The sequence below is a fragment of the Furipterus horrens genome, unplaced genomic scaffold (assembly GCF_987537825.1).
Source record: "Furipterus horrens unplaced genomic scaffold, mFurHor1.1.pri manual_scaffold_8, whole genome shotgun sequence".
NCBI lineage: Eukaryota > Metazoa > Chordata > Mammalia > Chiroptera > Furipteridae > Furipterus > Furipterus horrens.
Window position 1 is genome coordinate 100,382,594 of NW_028327178.1, and position 19,453 is coordinate 100,402,046.

The following is a 19,453-nucleotide window of genomic DNA, read 5'->3' on the forward strand; positions in this document are numbered from 1 at the left end:
TGTGCTTTTTTGTCCCCTCTGCTGGTAAGCTGAATGAAGACTACTTAGAGTTTTGAAATTACACAAACTTGGCCTTAACTCCCAGGTCCCCTATTTCCTAGCTGTGGACTTTGGGGAAGTAAATTTGCTTCAGTTTCTTCATTTTGAAAATGGAACATTTTGTACAATAAGAGCCTCCTCCCCAGGATGTTATGGGGTGAGATATGACCTCGTGTAAAGTGCCTAAAACAGGACATCTGACCCAACGGAACCTCAAAAAATGACAGCCCTGCCCCTTCTGTACACAGGGAGGGCGGGAGTGTTATTTTCATTCAAATCTATTTCCCCCGACCCCTCTCGCCTGTGCCATTCAAAAAGGGTAGGGACCAGTTTCTGATTTTATTTGTTTATTGTTTAATTGTGTAACTAGGAATATGTCTTGTTAGGGACTGATATCTGGGCCTCTTAACAGGAAGCAATAAATTATTCTTGGCCTGCTGCTGCCCTCTGGGTAAAAGACAAAAGAGCCCTCCTGAAGAGTTGCTGAGATCACCCTGCCTGCTTCAGGGGAAAAGAACAGGACAGGGAACTCACGAGACCTCGACTAGGAGGCGCCACACTCAGACGTCTTGGCAAGCTGTGTGACTTTGGGCAACCAGCTCAGTCTCTGGGTCTCAGTTTCCCCGTTTGCTTACTTCCTGTATGTGTGGCTCACATGAGGCTGTAAAAGCCTGTAAACACTGTAGAAAGGACAATCATGTGACTAATCATTTTCTCAGCTCCTGCTCTGTGCCTGCTCTTGTCCTTACAAGAGCTGCAAAATTAGTACTAGTATTAAATATTTGTTTTATATAAAAGAAAACCTAGGCTCAGCAAGGTCAGATGCCAACCCAGACCTCGTGTCTTGTCTTGGCCTCAGTTTTTTCACCAGAGAGATGGGCTTCCCACTGTCCAATAATGACTTTGGGAAGTTAAAGAGGTGGAAACTGGGGGCTTGATCGGGACCGGCCTGGGTCTCCGAGAGGGATGGGAGGATTCAAGAAGCGTGTCAGCCCCGCGGTTCGGGGCACGATCCCGCAGGAGGCCTGGGGCTCGCTCGGGCCTACCCAGGATTCCAAGGCTCCTGGAGCGACGGGCCCGGGATTCCCGGGCGGCTCCGGGGAGCGGGCGGGGCCGGGGGCGGGGCAGCGCCGGGAAGCGGCCGGGCCGAGTGCGTAGCAGCTGGGCCCGGCGGAGGCCGGCGGAGCCCCGTGGAGCTCCGCCGGCTTCAGTGAGCCGCCGGAGGCGGCATCCGGACCGGCGGGGAGCAACGCGCCCCGGAGTGCACCACGGGGCGCAGGAGGTAGAGACGCACCGGGGGGCAAAAGAGACGTGGGGAGACACCCGGGTGCGTCTGGAGAAGTGCGCGGCCCCACAAGGCGCGGGTGAGGGGAGGACAACGCGAGCCGAGTACTGGGGCTCGGGGGACCCCAACGGGCAGAGGCGGGCCCTCCGCAGAGCCCCTCCCACCCCGGCCTGGGCCCCGCCCCTCCGCGGGGGGCCGGGGTCTAACTCCCGCCCAGGCCCAGGACCCTCTGTCTGGTGCTCCCCTCAGGGTGCCATGGCCTCGAGGCTTCTGCACCGGCTGCGACACGCCCTGGCCGGCGACGGCCCCGGGGAGGCGGCGGCCGGCCCCGAGGCCGAGCAGTTCCCCGAGAGCTCGGAGCTAGAGGACGACGACGCCGAGGGCCTGTCCTCCCGCCTCAGCGGCACCCTTAGCTTCACCAGCGCCGAGGACGACGACGACGAGGACGACGAGGACGACGAGGCGGCCGGCCCCGACCTGCTGACCCCTGGGGACGGGGCGTCGGGAGAAGACACAGGCGAGTGCGGCGACACAGGCGGGGATCCCGGGGCTCGATTAGGCCTCCACCTCGGGGCTTCTGAGTTGATCCCGTCTAAACTCCGAAATTTCGACACTTATTTAAGTGTCCCAGCCACCTCTTGGCTGCTGGACTTAAAGAGCCACAACACCTCCCTGAGCCAAGTTTTCCCTTGTGTCAAGTCGGGAAATCACCCCCTCCTTAGGGTTGTTGGGGACATTAAATGCACAGTCTGGGATACAAAAGGTAAATGCGAGGGGTGTTATGGGGGCTGGGATAGTTACTTAGCGCCTATTGTGTGTCAAGCACGATGTTTAGCATCTGGCCCTCAATTTCCATTTATGACAAATGGGGATATAGCCGTGTCACGTGTTGGAAGGAGTGAGGTCATGGCACGGGGTTGATGTCGACCCTAGCCCCGGCCTCTTGATGCGACTGGTCGTTTACTCATGCAGAACGGAACCCCTCACCTGACGGGCAGCGCGGCGGTCAGCTCCTCACAAGGCAGCTGCAGGGTTTCTGGAAGAAGTCCCGGAACACCCTGGTACCCCAGCGGCTGCTCTTCGAGGTGACCAGCGCCAACGTGGTCAAGGAACCCCCCTCCAAGTACGTGGTGAGTGTGGGTCCAGGAACCCCTGGACTGAGTCCACAAATCTAGCCAAGAGAAAGTGGGAAAGATTCCAACGTTCTTGGGGGTGGGTGAGAGCTGGCTGTGTAGTTATAAACAGCAGCCCCCCTTTTACAGATAGGAAAACTGAGGCTAGAAAGGGGATATAACTTGAGGAAGTCCTCAGGCAAATGACAGCTGCTCTGCGACTGAGTGAAGAAAGGATTACGGACCTGCCTCCTATTCTGGTTTCGAAAATAAGGGAACTGATGTGTGTGCTCCTGCTCACTCGCCTTGCCCCCCAGGGTTTTGCATAAGGTAGCAAGATGCAAGGTACACAGGAAAGAATATTATCTCAATCACGTTTGAGACCCGAGTTGCATTGGTTAGTGGTTAAAAAAAAAAAAAAAAAAAAAGTTTTGGATGAAAGTTTGTTGCCAATCCCAGTTGTTTGACCTTGGGTAAGTAGTATAACCTTGATGACCCTGATCCTCATCAGAGCAATGGGGTTAATGCAGACAATTGTCACAGGAATTAAATGAGACAGTGCATCAGAAAGCCCTTAGCATTGTACCTGGCATTGTGAAGTGCTTCAGAAAATGTATAAAATAAAAAGTAGCTCTATTATTATTTGTTAGCGTTGGATTGAAAATGTCTGACATCTAGGGCATATTGTGGCCTCCTTACAACCCAGGTGAATCAACTATCAAGCAACCATCCTATACAGAATAAGCTTGTCTTAAGGGCTTCATTTAGGGGGCTGGTGGGGTTAGGTGAAGAGCAATGTGGGGGAGGGCCTGGAGTCCCTGTTTTCTTCTCTGTGGAAAGGAGAAAGTGACATGGAAAATGAAGTCTGCCAGGTCCTACTCCAGGCCAGGCCTGAAACCCAGTCTGACCAGGCCAGCCCTGGCAGCAGCAGCTCCCTGCCTGTCACCTCCCTCCTCTGCACCACCCTCCTCCATTTCTGACTCAGCAGGACAGGGACCTGGAGCCCTGTCCCACATCTGGGCCTCTCCACCCCTCTCTGCTGCTGTTGGTAAATAAGGGCCACACCCATGGGGTGACTGCTTCCATTTGAGCAGGGATTGACTGATAATCAAGTCTTAAGCAGCAAAAGCCCTGGCCAGGCATCATGCACAAGAAGGGGACCCCAAGGATCAGTTATCAAGGAGCAGCTGGGAACCAAGGAAGTGTGGGGCGGCTCTGGGAGGAGAATGACGAGGTAGAGCAGGATAGCCACATATGCCCTGGCTGGTGTCTGGAGAAACAAGTCAACTCCTTTGTCCAGTGGGGACCCTAAATCCCAACTGAACTTCTCCTAGGGGGTTAGAGCACAGGCTTTAGAATTAGGTCGGCCTGGGTTTGAATCCCAGCTGTGTGACTTAGGGGGCATCTTGGAAACCTTTGAGCCTGCTTCCTCAGCTGTCAGAATAAGGACATCTTCCTTGTGGTGCTGCTGTGGTTAAATGAAACAATAGATGTAAAGTGCTTGGCACAGTACCAGGCCCAGGGTAGGTGCTCAGTTAACAGAGCTACTGTCATTATTACCTATCTTGGCAGGACGTTACATGGATCAGATGAGATCATGGATATAAAATGGTTTGGTGCCAAAAAATTAAAAATGAAAGCCAGGTGAACATAAGGGGTCATTACAGAGCATTTCTTCCTGAAGTGTATTCTACAGAAAATAGGTTTCCTGGAATGTTAGTAACTGTTCCTTTAAAAGAAAAAAATATATATTTTTAAAAGATTTTATTTATTTATTTTTAGAGAGAGGGAAAGGGAGAAAGAGAGGGAAAGAAACATTGATATGTGGTTGCCTCTCGCATGCCCCCTACTCGGGACCTGGCCCACAACCCAGGCATGTGCCCTGACTGGGAATCAAACCAGCGACCCTTCGGTTTGCAGGCCAGTGCTCAATCCACTAAGCCACATCAGCCAGGGCAAAGAAAAAAAGATTTTGCAGTTAGTATGTTTTGGGAATGCAGAGCTGAAGAGTAACATTAAGTTTCTTTACTGTTTGACTTTTTAATCCTTACAATTTTTTCAAAAGATTTTATTTATTTATTTTTAGAGAGAGGGGAAGGGAGAGAAACATCAAGGTGTGTTTGCTGCTTGTACCACCACCACCACCCCCCGCAGCTGGGGACCTGGTCCGCAGCCCAGGCACATGCCCTGACTTGAGAATCAAACCGGTGACCCTTTGGTTCATAGGCTGGTGCTCAGTCCACTAAGCCACACCAGCCAGGGCATAATCCTTAAAGTACATTGTGAATCTTCAAGAAAAGGACAGAGTAGGCAAACCTAATGGCCACAGAAGGCTATACCAGTGGCAGTTTCACGGAACAAATACAGGAGAAACACCTAGATTTGGTGTTAGCATGCCTTTGACAGCTAATGCTCACTAATCCCCCTTTTAAACCTGCTGGCTCAGCATTCTTGTAGATGAAGCTGTATTTGGGTTCAGACCTGGGGGAAGTTTCATGGTGTTTCCCCAAACATTGGTCATCAGTAATCACCTTCGCAATTCTTGTCCCATTTGAATGCTACTTGTACCATTCTCTGTTTAACATTTTTCTTTAAATATACCTTTTTTTTCCTTAAGTAAGTGTAAAAGACACCTTTATAGGACTACTGTATGTGGAAAGCCTCACTGGCCATAAAGAGAAGATTTCCACAAAAATAAAAGCAGTAAAATAGGAAGTGTCGTTAAACCCTGCCCAGATGCTGTTACTGAAGGCCCTGACCCGAGATTCATTTTCTGGCTCATTTCTAAAAATGGAGCTGAGAAGTGTCAAAATGCTTTTTTAAAACCAGAACTCCTCAAATTTGTGGTCAGAAAGATTCAAAGAGAATTGGGGGAGAGGGGAATTACCTCCTTCCTCTGATTCAGTGGTATGTACTCCAGCACGTACCTCTTAAAAACCTCAGGGCCAACATTTGTACACATCCCACACCTGAGCAAACACTGACCTGGGCCAACGCTTCATTCACTAGAGAAGGGAGACTGCCTTGCCTGATGTCACAGGGAGGGAGTAGCTGAGCTGGGCTTAGAACTGGAGTCCAAGGCGAGTGTACTTGTCACAGTGATCACTCCTGAGGTGTCTGAAGATCTGTCATCCAGACCTGGACCGGAATAACCTGGCTAGGGATATGGGAGCTCTGTGCTCAAGTAGAACAAAGCTCCTGCAGGTTGGCTCAGAGGCCCGAGAGATCGAGAGATGGAGAGATCAGCCCGGGTTCCTGCTCACCCCTGGTTTTCTGGAGGGGCTGTCTGACGAGCTAACTGCCCTAGTGAGAAGGGAGTGCTCTCTGGAAGGGGCAAAAGGGCAGCAGCTCCAGGCACTGAAGCTCCTCTCTGTCTTTCTCTCCCCTGCTGCCTGGGCCTGTGTCATTTCAGACGAGCCTCAGGTAAGACGGACTGGGCTCCCTAGCTGCTAACCCCAGCGGCTCCCACTTTCCTGGGCCGTCTTAGGGGTGAAGGGAAATGTGGGTGTGGGGAGGGAAGGGGCCCATGGACAGCTTGCATCTGCCCTGACCCCCGCCCTCCCTGCAGCTCTACACCATCGCCGTGACAGGGCCGGGGCCACAAGATCGCCCGCCCGCCCAGATCTCTCGCCGCTACTCAGACTTTGAGCGGTTGCACCGAAACCTGCAGCGGCAGTTCCGGGGCCCCATGGCTGCCATCTCCTTCCCCCGTAAGCGCCTGCGCCGAAATTTCACCGCAGAGACCATTGCCCGCCGCAGCCGGGCCTTCGAGCAGTTTTTGAGCCACCTGCAGGCAGTCCCCGAGCTGCGCCACGCTCCAGACCTGCAGGACTTCTTCGTGTTGCCCGAGCTGCGGCGGGCGCAGAGCCTCACCTGCACTGGCCTCTATCGTGAGGCTCTGGCGCTCTGGGCCAATGCCTGGCAGCTGCAGGCCCAGCTGGACACCCCTTCCGGCCTGGATCGCCCTCTGCTGACCCTGGCTGGGCTGGCTGTGTGCCACCAGGAACTCGAGGACCCTGGGGAGGCCCGGGCATGCTGTGAGAGCGCCCTTAGGCTGCTGGGGGACAAGAGCCCCCACCCTTTATTGGCACCATTTCTGGAGGCCCATGTCCGGCTCTCCTGGCGCCTGGGCCTGGACAAACGCCAATCAGAGGCAAAGCTCCAGGCCCTGCAAGAGGCGGGCCTGACCCCCACGCCACCCCCCAGTCTCAAAGAATTGCTCATCAAAGAGGTACTGGACTAACCTTGCCTAGACTTAAGGCCACCCTGGGGAAAGGCACTGCCCCAGGATGGCAGGGGTGGAGGATAATGACCTGAGCAGCAGCTGGGAGGCTGCAGGGGTGCTGGGAACCCCTGGAAGTACCACAGAGAATCTGTAGCGGACCAAGGACACATGATTCTTCTCTTGAGTTAGGCTCTAGAGAAGCTTTGGCTGAGGATGCCTGGGGTGGTGAACAGAGGAAGTCTGATGCCCCCTCTCCAGCTTATGAACAGCTCAAGGCTGTGCCCCAGGTGATGGTCAGGGTCAGGGTTCCCTTTTCCTTGAGTCTCCAAGCCAGTGAAGCAGCCTGGCCGAAGGGCCAGGGACTCTTCCTCTGGAGTCCTGGCGTTGATGGCTGGAGGGAGGGCTGCAGTTCCGGCCCAGGAGAATTAAAGGCCAGCAGCTCCAGTGGTATCAGTCTCTTTATTGGACGTGAAGGACAGAGGCCCACCCCTTGACTGTAACTCCTGCCTCAGGAGTAGGGGTATGTGGGAAGAGAAGGGAGATCCTTGAAGCCCCAGGCCCAGCTGGTACATCTGGCTACAGCTTGCTCTCTGAGACCCTGGGCTTCACTCGGATCACGCCCTCCTGGGCACAGGATACAGCCAGGACCCCATCCCGACGCCACAGCTGCCCATGGACCAGCGCCCGGGAGCCACCTGCGGGCGAGGAGAAGGGTAAGAACAGCCTTCTCTCTCCTTCAGCACAGCCAATCAGGCTTCTTGAAAAGGGTGCAGTCCAGGTTGGGCTGCCCCATACAAGGGTACACGAAATGTTGTGGTCACCCCCAAGCTCCAAGTGCCCTTTTATGAGCCTAGTGTGGTCAGTCATTGGGAGTAACACCTCCCATGGGAACCCAACTTGACAGTTTAAAAGCACTGTCACATATCCTCTGGCTTCTTCAGAAAGATCACAGAGCGGGGAGTTCTGAGAACAGTCTCAGTAGCTTGGCTAAGCAGATCCACCCACCTCTGGCCACTTGTGTTAGGAAATCCATCAGTTCCCTTGGTAATAAATCAAACCAGTCCCTCCAGGCTGATATTATATGAAAAACACCGCCACCCCCAAGGATACAAGGGGGCTGAGGGGAGAGGACCTTGAGCCATGAGGTCTGGCCACCTCACACCCCCCCACACCCCGCCCCTGCAGATTTTCTCTCTCTTGCCAGCCTTGGGACTGAGTTTGGTGTTTATGAAGGGAGCTGTGGGCTCCCCTTCAACATAGTACAGCTCACTTAGTCCTCACAGTGGGCAAGTAAAGCAGGGCTTGTCCCCTTTTCCAGATGAGCCAGAGGTTTAGGGGCTCAGGAACTTGGCTTTCAGAATAAGGCCAAACCCCAACCCAAGTACCCAAACTTCAAGGTTTTTGATCCTGTATTGTGACAGCCCCCTTCCCCGAGTATAAAGAGTCCCTTAAGTTTTGTCTCTGTTTTACAAAGCGAGGCTTTTCTTCATTTGAAAGTACATCCTTGGGAAGGAACCCAGGGCTCACACTACGCACTGATGAACGAGTCTGGGCTTCTCCATGTCTGATGAGGAGTGTCCAAGCAGAGAGGTCCTCAGAAACTGTTGAGTGCCCCCAGGCCCAACCAGGTTAATCGGCAGAATCACTTAGAGAGCTTCTTAAAAATACAGTTTCCTGGATCTCTTCCAAGACCTGCTAGTCAGAATCTCAGAATCTGAGAATCTATTTTGAAAAAGCTCCCCCAAGTGGTGGTCTGACGGGCCACCAGGTTTGGATACCACTGCTCTAATACAACTCTATTTAAATGGGGAAACGGAGGCTCGGAGAGGAGATGGGTCTTGCCCAAGATCATACGGAGAATCTGTTTGGTTCTGGGACTAGAACTTGGTCTCTGAGATAAAGTAAGTAACAGTCCCAGCACGTTACAGAAACTAAGAGCTGAGCAGGTATCCTGTCCTCCAGCCTCATCCTGTCATTTTGAAGAAAGGATGCCAAAACCTAGGGGGACAGGAGAGGAAGTGACCAGTGCTGTACCCCATAGGAGAGCAGGCTCCCTGCCACCCCAATGCCAGTGTCCTTGTCCCATGTGGCCCCACACTCACCAGCCCAGGGGCTCTCGCACTGATAGAGCATCCAGTGGTCAGCTCGGAAGGCAGTGTGGAACCACATGGAGTGGTCCAAGGAGGCCATGAAGTGCACCTTATGCTGCCGCTGGTGGGGCAGCAATGCTGTGCCCAGGAAGGCATAGTCCGAGATGTAGGCAGCCACGCAGCAGTGCATCTTGATGTCGCCCTCTCCTGCAATAGGTCCCAGCCCCATCAGCGCTGGGCTCCTGTGCACAGACATGCAAACTGTTTGCTGCACAAGGGCACCTGGCCCAAGGTGTATGTGCAATGAGGGATAGGGAGGTGGGGATGGAGTCTTCAGTCCCCAAGTCTCCACACAGGTAGCAGCGGACCTAGAGAAGAATCTCAGCAAGGTGCCTTGCCTGCCCCAGAAAGGGCCTACATTAGGGTTACAGGTGCCTCCTATTCTCCCCAGGCAAAAGCCTGACAGGGCCCTGGTGAGAAGCTAAGCCAACTTCCCCATCACACAGATGAGGAGATGGGCCCAGAGAGGGGAAGTAGCATGCCCAAGGCCACACAGGGCAAATGAGATGCAGGTTTGGGCCTCTGGGGAGTGCTTTCTTGCAGTCCAGGGGGTCCTCTTACCAATATAACCCCGGGCTCGCACCCAGAACATCTGTTTAGACTCTGTGTTCTGCAGCTGGCTTAGGGTGGGTGGGTTTACCGGCTTGATCTCAATGGGCACATCCTGGGCAAGAATTCGGTTCAGGCCAACTCGGTACTTCTCTTGGAGGTTAGGGTCCCTGAAAGTAAAGGGGAGAAGGACTGAGGAAGACCCAAAAGGGGGAGGAGCCTGTCTCCTGAACCACTTATCCCCCTCATTCCTCCATAGGGAGTCTGGACTTAGCCTAAAAATTCCCCTCTGCTCTGGCAGGCAGGAGTGGCAGGTTTTTGAAGCCCTTCTTTGCTTCCTATGAGCCACGTGGCCTTGTGCAAGTGAGTGCTCTCTCCGAGCCTATTCTCACATCTGCAAACTGTGGGCAATGATAGTAACCTACCTCGTAGTAAACATTGTGGAGAAAACAAGACAATGCACAGAAAGCCCACACATCATAGTCCTGAGGGTCACCTCCCATGTGTGCCGTTCCAGGCCTTTCCCCCGCAGTCACTCATTCCTCACCACAACACTATGAGACAGGTGCAGTGTCGCCCCCCAGTGATGTATGAAATCAGCAGAGTCCTTAGGAGCCTGCTCAGGAAGTAAAGAAGTCAGGGTTCCACCCACGCAGCCTGGCTCATGGTTCACACCCTTAATCACTTCACTCTTCCAGACACTCAGGAACTAGGCTGCCCAACTTGGACTGAGTTACCTAACCCTAAGCAATTGGCAACACACTGTCCCCAGGGAGAGGAGCCCATATCCAGGGAAGCCCCTTCGTCGCAGTAGCAGCCACCCCTAGTGCGCGTCGGTATTTCCATTTTCATCCCTGTCCTCTCGGGCACTGTCCATAGGGCCTTCTGCAGTGATGGAATGTTCTGTATCTGCACCGTCCACTGCGGTAGCCACCAGCCATTTGTGGCTATGAGTACTTGAAATGTGGTTAGTGTGACCGAGGAACAGAACTATTAATTCTATCTAATGTTAAATAAAATCATGCGTGGCTTTCTTATTGAATAGCACAGATCTAGATTTAAGAAAAAAGTCCTTTGACTTCAGCAAACATTTTCGAGCTCCGACCACAAACTAGGCTCCAAGCTTATCCCTCTCAGCCAACAGTGGTCTCACTACAATTTACTGAGCACTCACTAAGTGCCTTATTTTCTCCTATTTAATCCTCACTGCAGCCTTACTACAAAGCAGGAATTACGATTTAGCACCATTTTATAACTGCGGGCACAGGCTCACAGTCGAAACGCAGTTTGCACAAACTCATGCAGCGAGCAGGGACAGAGTCTAGATTTGAACCCAGACCTTTCCCAGGTTCAAACCCACATCTGCCCCATCACAGCCTGCTGCCGCCCCAGCACGCAGCACGAGACAGAGGCACCGTTCCTCTGATACAGCTGTGAAGTAGGCAGGGCAGAAACAAACATCTTTTAAATGAACCAGCAGGGCTCCGAGAAGCTGGGGAGTTGGGCAAAGTCACAGAGCAGATGGGCACCACTAACAGAGCACAGCCCTGGCCGGAATCCATGTGCCTGTCCTGTGGCAGAGCCCAGAGCTCTTTCCCTTGCCCCAGCATTTTTCCAACTTTATCAACTGTGACCCGAGTAAGAAATCCATTTTTACCAGGTGATATTTAAAATATTCAACATGCACTAAGGCAAAGGCAGCATGGCCACAATTCTCCGCAGCAGTAATGAACCCTCACCTGACCAAGCATTAGCTCCTAGGCTGCTGGATCATGTGACCTTGAAGGGGGGGGGGGTGTCACACAGGGACTAGGGAGGGGAATCTTTACAAGTAGTTATGGAAGTGTTTCAATATCTGAACAATCAGTGAAACTGTACTGTACCTGAACTGTACAGTACAGTTCATAAGCTCTGCATTTTATGTCATGACCCAATACACTTATACAAGCACACATAACCAAAGTTCAACTTTCACAAAAGGATTCTTACCCTTACTACATACAATACACTCCAGTATCTTCCTTCCTAGTCTATGTTTTTAAACATTCGAGACGCACTAAAGGATTCCACGGCCTGCAAACAGGTGGCAATTGCAGTCTGAACACTATCCTGAAGGCTCCAGGTCTCTCACCTTAAATACTGGTCAATGAGGGTCTCGTAGTCAAGCAGCTCTTCCGGTGGGGGCACAGTGGGCATGGAGAACTGATGCTGTAGGGGGCTGGGCTGGGCCTGCTGGAAGGAGGCCTGGCAGATGAAGATGGGTCTGCCGTGCTGCACGGCCTTTACCGAGCGCACCGAGAAGCTCGCCCCTGTTCGTGTCCGCTCTACCTGGTACAAGACGGGCACCTTCGGGTCCCCTGCAGGGGGCACAAAGGACACAGTGAGCCTGAGTGAGCCCCACAGACCCTGTCGTCATCACAATTGCTGGACTTCTGCTACTCGTTCTCCATTCCTTTTCTGCTTGGCAGCTACTGACTGAGGCCTGCTAAGGCCCAGGTGCTGGGGGTAGACAGAACACTAGACTCTGTCATGGGGTTGCTCCCAGTGCAGGTGAAACTCATCTCTCTCAATAGCAAAGAACAGAAGGGACATTGCCAGCCAGATTCCTTGCATTCAAATCCCACCTCATTAGCTGTGTGACCTTGGGTAAGTCACTTAACCTCACTGAGCAGTTTACCCAAAATAAAATGAGGATTATCATACTGTTCATACCTCTCAGGATTTTAATGAGAATTAGTTCATAATTGTAAAGTGATTAGAATATGTGGCACACAGTAAGCGCTGTGTAAGTGTTTGTTAAATGCAATAAACACCCCCAGCTTTTGTCTTGTTCCATCTGTGACTGAGATATTGTCATGCATGAGTCCAGTATCATTGTTCTAGAACAGGGGTCAGCAAATCTGTCCTGCCATTTGTTTTCCTTCCCTCCCTCCCTTCCTTCTTTCCTTCCTTCCTCCCTCCTTCTCTCTCTTTCTCTCTCTCTCCCTCCCACCCTCCTTTCTTTTTTTCTATCTCTCTCTTTCTTTCCTTCCTTCCTTCCTTTCAAGAACAAGCAAAGGCTATTCATTGAGAGTTTAGTACAGCAAGGCGGTGAGCCACCCTCGCTTACATTTGGCATGCAAAGGCAGGCAGAAAAGTGAGAAAACTTTCTCATGAGAAAAGGTCTCAGATGTCCCCCAGCTGGAGGCTGCTGGCATGGGGAAGCTGCAGGCAGGCTAACAAGAAGTGGGGGCTCCTGTGTAATTGGTTAGGGGTGCATGTTTGGTTTGCCACAATTGGTCTGAAGTCAGCATGGGCAAAAATTAGGGAAGCTGTCAGTTATCAATCAAGTCCTGGCTCTTTGGGGCTGATTGTTACAGGGGCTGTGGTTTGGCTTCCCAGACCGGTTGCTAGAGATGGTGGTCTGGCTTCTTACAAACCTGACAGAGAGACCATAGGTTGGCTTTCTGTGCTTATTGATACCAGTTGTTTTCTTTTTATATAAGCTCTGGCCACTGTCGGTTTGAATATTCATCCTCTCTCAGGAAAAGTCTGCTGTCAGTCACTTCCTTCTTGATGCAAATGGCAGTCACTCCGTCCTTCTCCCAGTGAAGGATGGAAGGCATTGGCTGCAGGCTGAGGAAAATCAGCCTTGAACAACGAATGAATGGGGGGAGGGGTGTTTAGGGAGAGTCTCCCTGATGTCCCTGAAGTCCTTCACTGTATCTCTCTGAGTTAAGCCGACCTTGGAGAACTCTGACCTTGGTCAACCCTGACAACCAGAAAATAAGACGTCTTGAAAGAAGCCAGGTTTAGAGAAGTGTCGCTTCCTCCACCCCAAGCCAAACAGGGAGCTAGTCAGGCACGTCGGGTTCATTCAATAGCAATAAACATCACTGTGGAGCCCTTTAGCTGGCTGGTCGGTCTGATACCTGGCATTGCCAAAGGGATACTTTTATCAAAACGGAGATGCCTCAAGATCAAAGGCTTTTGAGAGGGACTTCCCAAGAGTCCAGATGCTAGAGACAGCTAAGTGTGCGGTCTGACTTCAGGGGCAGGAAAGGAAGCCTTCCCCCCCTACCAATGAACTTGAAAAAAATAAATTAGCTTTCATCTAATCCTTGGGCTAATGAATGCAGTACTTTTAGTTACTAGTGCTTTACCTTGAGTGTGAATGAGTTCCAGACCTATTCTTAGAAATTTTTACTGGAACAAGGTAGGCTCTGGAGTAGTATATTGAAGGTGGGGAGCTAACAGCTATGGAGTAGTATTTTGAAGGTAGGGTGCCAGGCAATGTTAGTTACTAAGACATCTTTTCTCATGTTGGTCTCACAAAGACTATGCAGAGTAGTCTTATTCCCATTTTATGGATGAAGAAAGCGAGGCTACAAATAACATTTTTTTTTGGAAAACAGCGAAGCCTATTTATTTATGCCTGTCTTTTTAAAAAAAATCCTCACCTGAGGATATGTTTATTGATTTTTGGAGACAAAGAGAGGAAGAGAGAAAGAGAGCGAGACGGAGGGAGAGAAAGAGAGCGAGAGAGAGAATTGATATGAGAGAGAAACATTGATCGGCCAGTTGCCTTTAGACATGCCCCAACTGGGGATCGAACTCACAACCTAGGTACGTACCCTGATCAGGAATTGAACCAGCAACTGGTGACACTCGATCAACTGAGCCACTCAGCCAGGGCTATGTCTGTCTTTTGCTTTTGCCAGCATAACCTAAAATATTTACTATCTGGCCCTTTTTAGAATGTTTGCTGACTCCTCTAGGTTCTCCAAACCCCCACCCTATACCAAGTCAAATAGCTTCCGTAATACAGCCTTCTGCTTCTCTAGAGAAATGCTTTAAAAAAAACTAAAACTAAACTAACATTCTAGCCTATGCTTTTAGAAAAAGAATTGATATGATAAAAGGCCAATGAACAACAACCCTCCCCAACATCTTTAAATTAAAAATATTATTGGAACCTTGGCCAGGTGGCTCAGTTGGTTGGAGTGTCGACCTGTACAACAGAAGGTTGCAGGTTCAATCCCCAGTCAGGGTGAGTATGGGAGGTAACTGATTGATGTTTCTGTTTCTCTCTGTTTCTCTCTCTGTCTCTCTCTCTCTGTCTCTGTCTCTGTCTCTCTTTCTCTCTCTCATCAGAACCTCATCATTGGTTATAGCATTTAATGTACCCAGTAGACAGTCAAATTACAAACTGGTGTAAAAAATATATATATTGGAGAAAATTTAAAAATGGAGCTGGAGCTGCCATCCCAGAGGAACTGCCTTGCACTTTTTATGCCCCCAACCTCTGGAATGTTAAAACGACAATATCGCTGGCCAGGTGGCTCAGCTGGTGAAAGCATCGTTCCCATATGCCAAGGTTGTGGGTTTGATCTCTGGTCAGGGCACATATAAGAAGCAACCAATGAATGCATGAATAAGTGGAATGACAAATCGATGTTTCTGTTTCTGTCTGTCTGTCTGTGTCTCTCTCTCTTTCTCCCCCTTAAATCAATTTTTAAAAAGAAAAAGGAAAAAACAGAGCAAAATAACCTTTGAACTGGGCCTAAAGCAATCTTGTACTCCAATAACTGTTTGCAAAGATAATGAGAAAGCATAATGATGACTACCAGACTAGTGACTACTGGACTGGAAATTAAGAACACTGTTTACAATTAGCATCACTATGTTATCTCCACCAACAGAAATCCCTTCCTTCTATTGATGTAATTATTCTCCTTCCCTTTCTCATAAATACCCCTTGCCTTTGTCTCCTAATCAGAGCACTATTTGGGTTTCTGCCTGAATCAGTGTTTCTGGAATAGCTCTTCTTTTGATGTCCAAGAAATGCTTGTTGCCTCTTACTTTGAAAGGCCTTTCTATTTTTAAGTTAACACTAGTAAGAGTTTCCCTTTTTGCCTTGGTGCCAGGGAGCTCAGAACTTTTGTATAAAACTGCAACAATATGCCTTAGCCTAGTTTTTTGACATAATTATTTCCCAAATCCCCTGCTACCACTAGACTTCCGTCCCTTGACTTTTACTGTAATAGTCCTATAACAGTAACCAATTACTTTAAGCTGTCTGGAAGTCTTTCAAGAAGCAGGTCGGGACATAACTAATTGATGATTATTTTGAAACAGTAGCATGAGTATGGCTCATTCCATGCTGCCTCTGGATGGAGAATTTCCAAGGACGAGGATCCTTCCCCTAGAACCTGGGATGGGCACTCTGGCAGCTCCCCCATGGTTTGGAATTATCTCCCAAGAATGAAAGAGAAAAGCACAAAAGGAGGGAAGAGTGCGGAGCTGAGGGTCACACACATTCAGATGCAAATCCTGGCTCTGCCACCCTAAGCGCTACCCTCTCCCGGGTCCCAGTCTCCCTATAAGCAGAATGGCAGCAGGAACCCCCTCCCCTTGTGTTCACTTATGAGGACTAAATAGGATAACATACCTGGCTGTGTTCTGTATTATGCAAATTTTAATCATTCCCATAAGTTCATTACCAAAAAATAATGTTATCACTTATGGAAAACCAGCAACATGCTGGGTCCTGCACTAGATACTTTGGCTGCAAAGATTCAGAATTCTTTCAGAAACAAGATGAAGAAACCAATCAGGCAATGCCCCTACCCCCTCAAAACAAAACAAAACAAAACAAAACAATCTCACTATGCTAGAAGGATTACAATACCAAGAGACCAGCACTTTTGGAGTTTACAGCCAAAATGAAGAAATAGAGGACACTTTTATTCTCACCTGGCCTAAAGGTAAGAGTGCAGGGTCAGTATTCAAATACTTTATAGCAACGGCTGTCAAGGAGGATCCAGCAATGAAAGAATGGGGAGTGAGGGGCATGGGGATGTGCTATGAAAAAGTATATATATTGTCTTTACTATTATAACTATTTTATATTTGTAAAATGAAGGGGAAAACCCCATTATTGTTTTCTTAATATGAATCACATACTGTTAAGTTCCATACAGTCTTCTCAGCTGATGGGACTATGAAGAAGACAGTGTCTCTCAAAACTGGGGGCATCTGCCTTAGGAATAGGGGAAGGGAGGGAAAGCCAGTGAGATTTTTATTTCTCAGAAGAGAGCATGGGTTTTCAAAGATTACTCTATTGCTCCTTTAAGCTGTAAGCAGCTGTAGAGATCACCTCACTAAAACACCCTTGGTTTCTCTGGCTGGTATGGCTCAGTGGATTGAGGGCCGGCCTGCAAACTGAAAGGTCACTGGTTCGATTCCCAGTCAGGGCACATGCATAAGTCTTAGGCATAAGGCCTGGGTTCTGGGAATCCAGGTCTGGTTTTAGCAAGTCCCCACAGTAACTACTGGTGTCAGGAACTGCCTAACCTCTGATAAATCTGCTGGGGCTGGTGGACTGCCTTTGTCCTTCAAAGGTATCCTTATCTGCAGACAGGAATTTAGCAACTTTTCTGTTGAGAATCAACTCCCACTTCCCCATCAGAGCCATCTGCAGGGGGCCCCTCCAACCCTCCTCCACCCTAATCAACTCCCCACTCCCTGATTAACTCCCTGCTCCTTTTTAAAATACCCCTGCCTTACTATTGTTCAGGGCTGACCAAAGGGCTGACGCCTTATTGCATTCTGGTCTCAGCCTGCCTCTCACACCTGGCCAGATAAACTTTTAAACTCACGGCCTGTTCTCCTGTCATTTCTCCTCCCACTCTTTCGAACCTAAACCTAACAGCAGGGTTTCGGGCCAGGTCCCCAGTTGGGGGCATGGGAGAGGCAACTGATTGATGTCTCTCACACATTGATGTTTCTCTCCCTCTCTTTCTCTCTCTCATCCCCTCACTCTAAAAATAAATAAATAAAATCTTTTTTAAATGAAAAAAATAAAACATCCATGTTCCCGCCCTCCTCCATTTTTCAGGTGGGATGAATGAACCAAGCCTCAGAGAGAGGGGTGACCTCGCTCAAGGTGACATGGCGAATTCAGACTGAAACTAGAAACTAGACGCACTGTCTTGATTCCCCGGCTGGTGCTCTCTTCCCCCAAACCTAGCTGCATACCTCCAAACTTCTAGCAGAGGTTACAGCACCACTCAGAATTCCAGCACAGTATTTGGCACCAGGAGAGATGTAAAGAATGAAGAGCAAAACACCCACAGGGAGTGGTTAAGCCACAGTCTTGTGTCACTTGGGGCCAGATAGCAAGCAGGTGTGAGGTGTAAAGCTCTTCTTGGCCCCACCCAGGCCTTGTTCCTCTCCAGGCTCCTGTGGGTGGGGATCAACTAACTCTCTCTCTCTGCTTACCCCCCACTGCCTCTTCCCCAACCTCCTCTCCATCCTAAGTGAGGCCCCCAAGATCAGGAAGAAGTGGCTGCTGGGCCACCGGGGTTGGGCTGGGGGCAAAGAGGGGATGGCTTACCTGCCCTTACAAAATAGCAATGCAGGGAGTGCACATGGACGTCTTCACTCACAGACTTGGCTGCAGCCACCAAGGCCTGGCCCACGATCTGACCCCCAAACAGTCGATTGGTTGTGGGTACCCAGTAATGCCTTCCTCTGTGGGAAGAAAGGGAAAGCAGGAGACTTCAAGGCTGGGCCAAATCCTACCATGATTAGTGCTAATCTCTTCATTGGAGTTTGGGATCCTTTTGAGAACCTGGTAAAAGCCCTGGACCCTTTCCCCAGACAAATATTCTTACATCATTCTGCATACAGCACACATCTTCAAGGCCTTCAGGATTGCCTAACCCTTGTGTGGTCTTTGGTTTAGGATAAGAAACCAACTCCAATATTTTATACCAAGAGAACAGGGATCAAAGAGGGAAAGTGACTTTAGCAAGGTCACACAATTGCTAATACTTAGCAGTATCTGGGTCTTTTGACCCTGAGTCTAATACTTCTTCCACTGCCCATACCAGGGTAAGGCAGAAGCCTCTCAAGGTCTTGAGCGGACTAAGCTGAATCCCAAGAACTGAAATGGACTGCATTAAGGCTTGGTGCTTACATCCCTCAACCTGACAACCCAAGAACTAGAGGGCCCTCAGGCTTCCAGTTTAACCCCTTCAGTGTGCAGATGAGAAAACTAAGGCCCCAGAGGTGTGAAGGGATTGCCCAGTGCATGAACCTTGTGGAGGCTGAAGGGTTAGGGTCTTTAGCTTTCCAAGGCCACACCCAAGTTTAGCAATATTACATAATGCATTGTAAACAGCCCTCCAGTAAGTTATTTGTGGTTCCTTGAAGAGAGGAAGAGAAATTAACACTCAAAATGGCTTCCCAATAAGCCAGTAGGAGCCTTGGAGGCCAAAACTGTTATATCCTCCCCTGCAGTCAAGACTTCAAATGGCTTGGGTAAACAAAATGGCTCAGGCTTCAGAATGAGAAAGGAGCTACCACACCTCAACAAGTGGTGAGGATCGGGTATGTAAGAGGAAAAGGATAGTGAATATGCAAGGAGCTGGGGGTCAGTTTTAAACCTGATTAGCTCTGTGCCCTTGGACTAATCGCAGCCCTTTTTAGCCTGGCTCCCGGGGACAGGGGAAGCTGCTAGGAAGGATATCTCAGGTCACCACTTTATTTGCCCAGACTGCCAGAGCCCCCTAGGGGTGGGGCTGCGCAAAACCGGAGTGGAGAGGGAGCAAGCCTGGGCAGCGAGGACAGCCCTGTCAGGCACAAGTTCTCTCCCGATCGCCGCAGAGCCCATCCTCTTCCAGAGGACTATCAGCAGGAGGCTACAGGGTGGCGGCAGTCGAGATCAGGAGCCTCTACCCTAACAGGGGGTGCGGGCCAGATGCGGCCGGCTACCTGAAGAGATCTTCGTCCAGCGGCTCGAGGTTGAGCACGCTGGTGACCAGGACGCTGCGGAGGTCCCCGGGGGGATCGCCACCGCCCTGCCCGTCCTCTGGGGCCTGCGGGGTGGACATGTCTATCACTTGCTGCCGGCCCGAGACACTGCGCTGAGTCGAACTGGCGGAGACCGATACTGAATTCGCAGCTTCCCGCAACTTGCTCTAGTAAACGGAAGTCTGCGAGTCATGAGAATAAGAGATGCAAATTATGATTGGCCAATGATCCTGTCAATCTTAGGGGGTGTGGCTATCTTTCTCTAGCTATTGGTTAAAATGAGTGTCAGTCTGAG

General features: G+C 50.3%; 2 protein-coding genes across 4 annotated transcripts; one reads left to right on the forward strand and one right to left on the reverse strand.

The window, feature by feature from the left end:
* Positions 1 to 1,172: 1,172 nt before the first annotated feature.
* On the forward strand, positions 1,173 to 7,105 carry SNX21 (sorting nexin family member 21). Of its 2 annotated transcripts, none has more exons than XM_090286485.1 (4): positions 1,173 to 1,321; positions 1,574 to 1,841; positions 2,297 to 2,454; positions 6,005 to 7,105. In XM_090286485.1, exons 2-4 carry the CDS (start codon positions 1,580 to 1,582, stop codon positions 6,677 to 6,679), a joined length of 1,095 nt encoding a protein of 364 aa, XP_090142611.1. In that variant the 5' UTR covers positions 1,173 to 1,321; positions 1,574 to 1,579; the 3' UTR covers positions 6,680 to 7,105. The 2 variants fall into 2 exon arrangements, with proteins under 2 accessions (XP_090142611.1, XP_090142612.1); XM_090286486.1 differs by having other exon boundaries at positions 2,297 to 2,447; positions 6,005 to 6,092.
* Positions 7,102 to 19,337, reverse strand: ACOT8 (acyl-CoA thioesterase 8). Of its 2 annotated transcripts, none has more exons than XM_090286484.1 (6): positions 19,120 to 19,337; positions 17,738 to 17,874; positions 11,492 to 11,717; positions 9,452 to 9,530; positions 8,764 to 8,958; positions 7,102 to 7,356 (listed from the first exon to the last, which is right to left on the reverse strand). In XM_090286484.1, exons 1-6 carry the CDS (start codon positions 19,236 to 19,238, stop codon positions 7,276 to 7,278), a joined length of 837 nt encoding a protein of 278 aa, XP_090142610.1. In that variant the 5' UTR covers positions 19,239 to 19,337; the 3' UTR covers positions 7,102 to 7,275. The 2 variants fall into 2 exon arrangements, with proteins under 2 accessions (XP_090142610.1, XP_090142609.1); XM_090286483.1 differs by having other exon boundaries at positions 9,373 to 9,530.
* Positions 19,338 to 19,453: the final 116 nt, after the last annotated feature.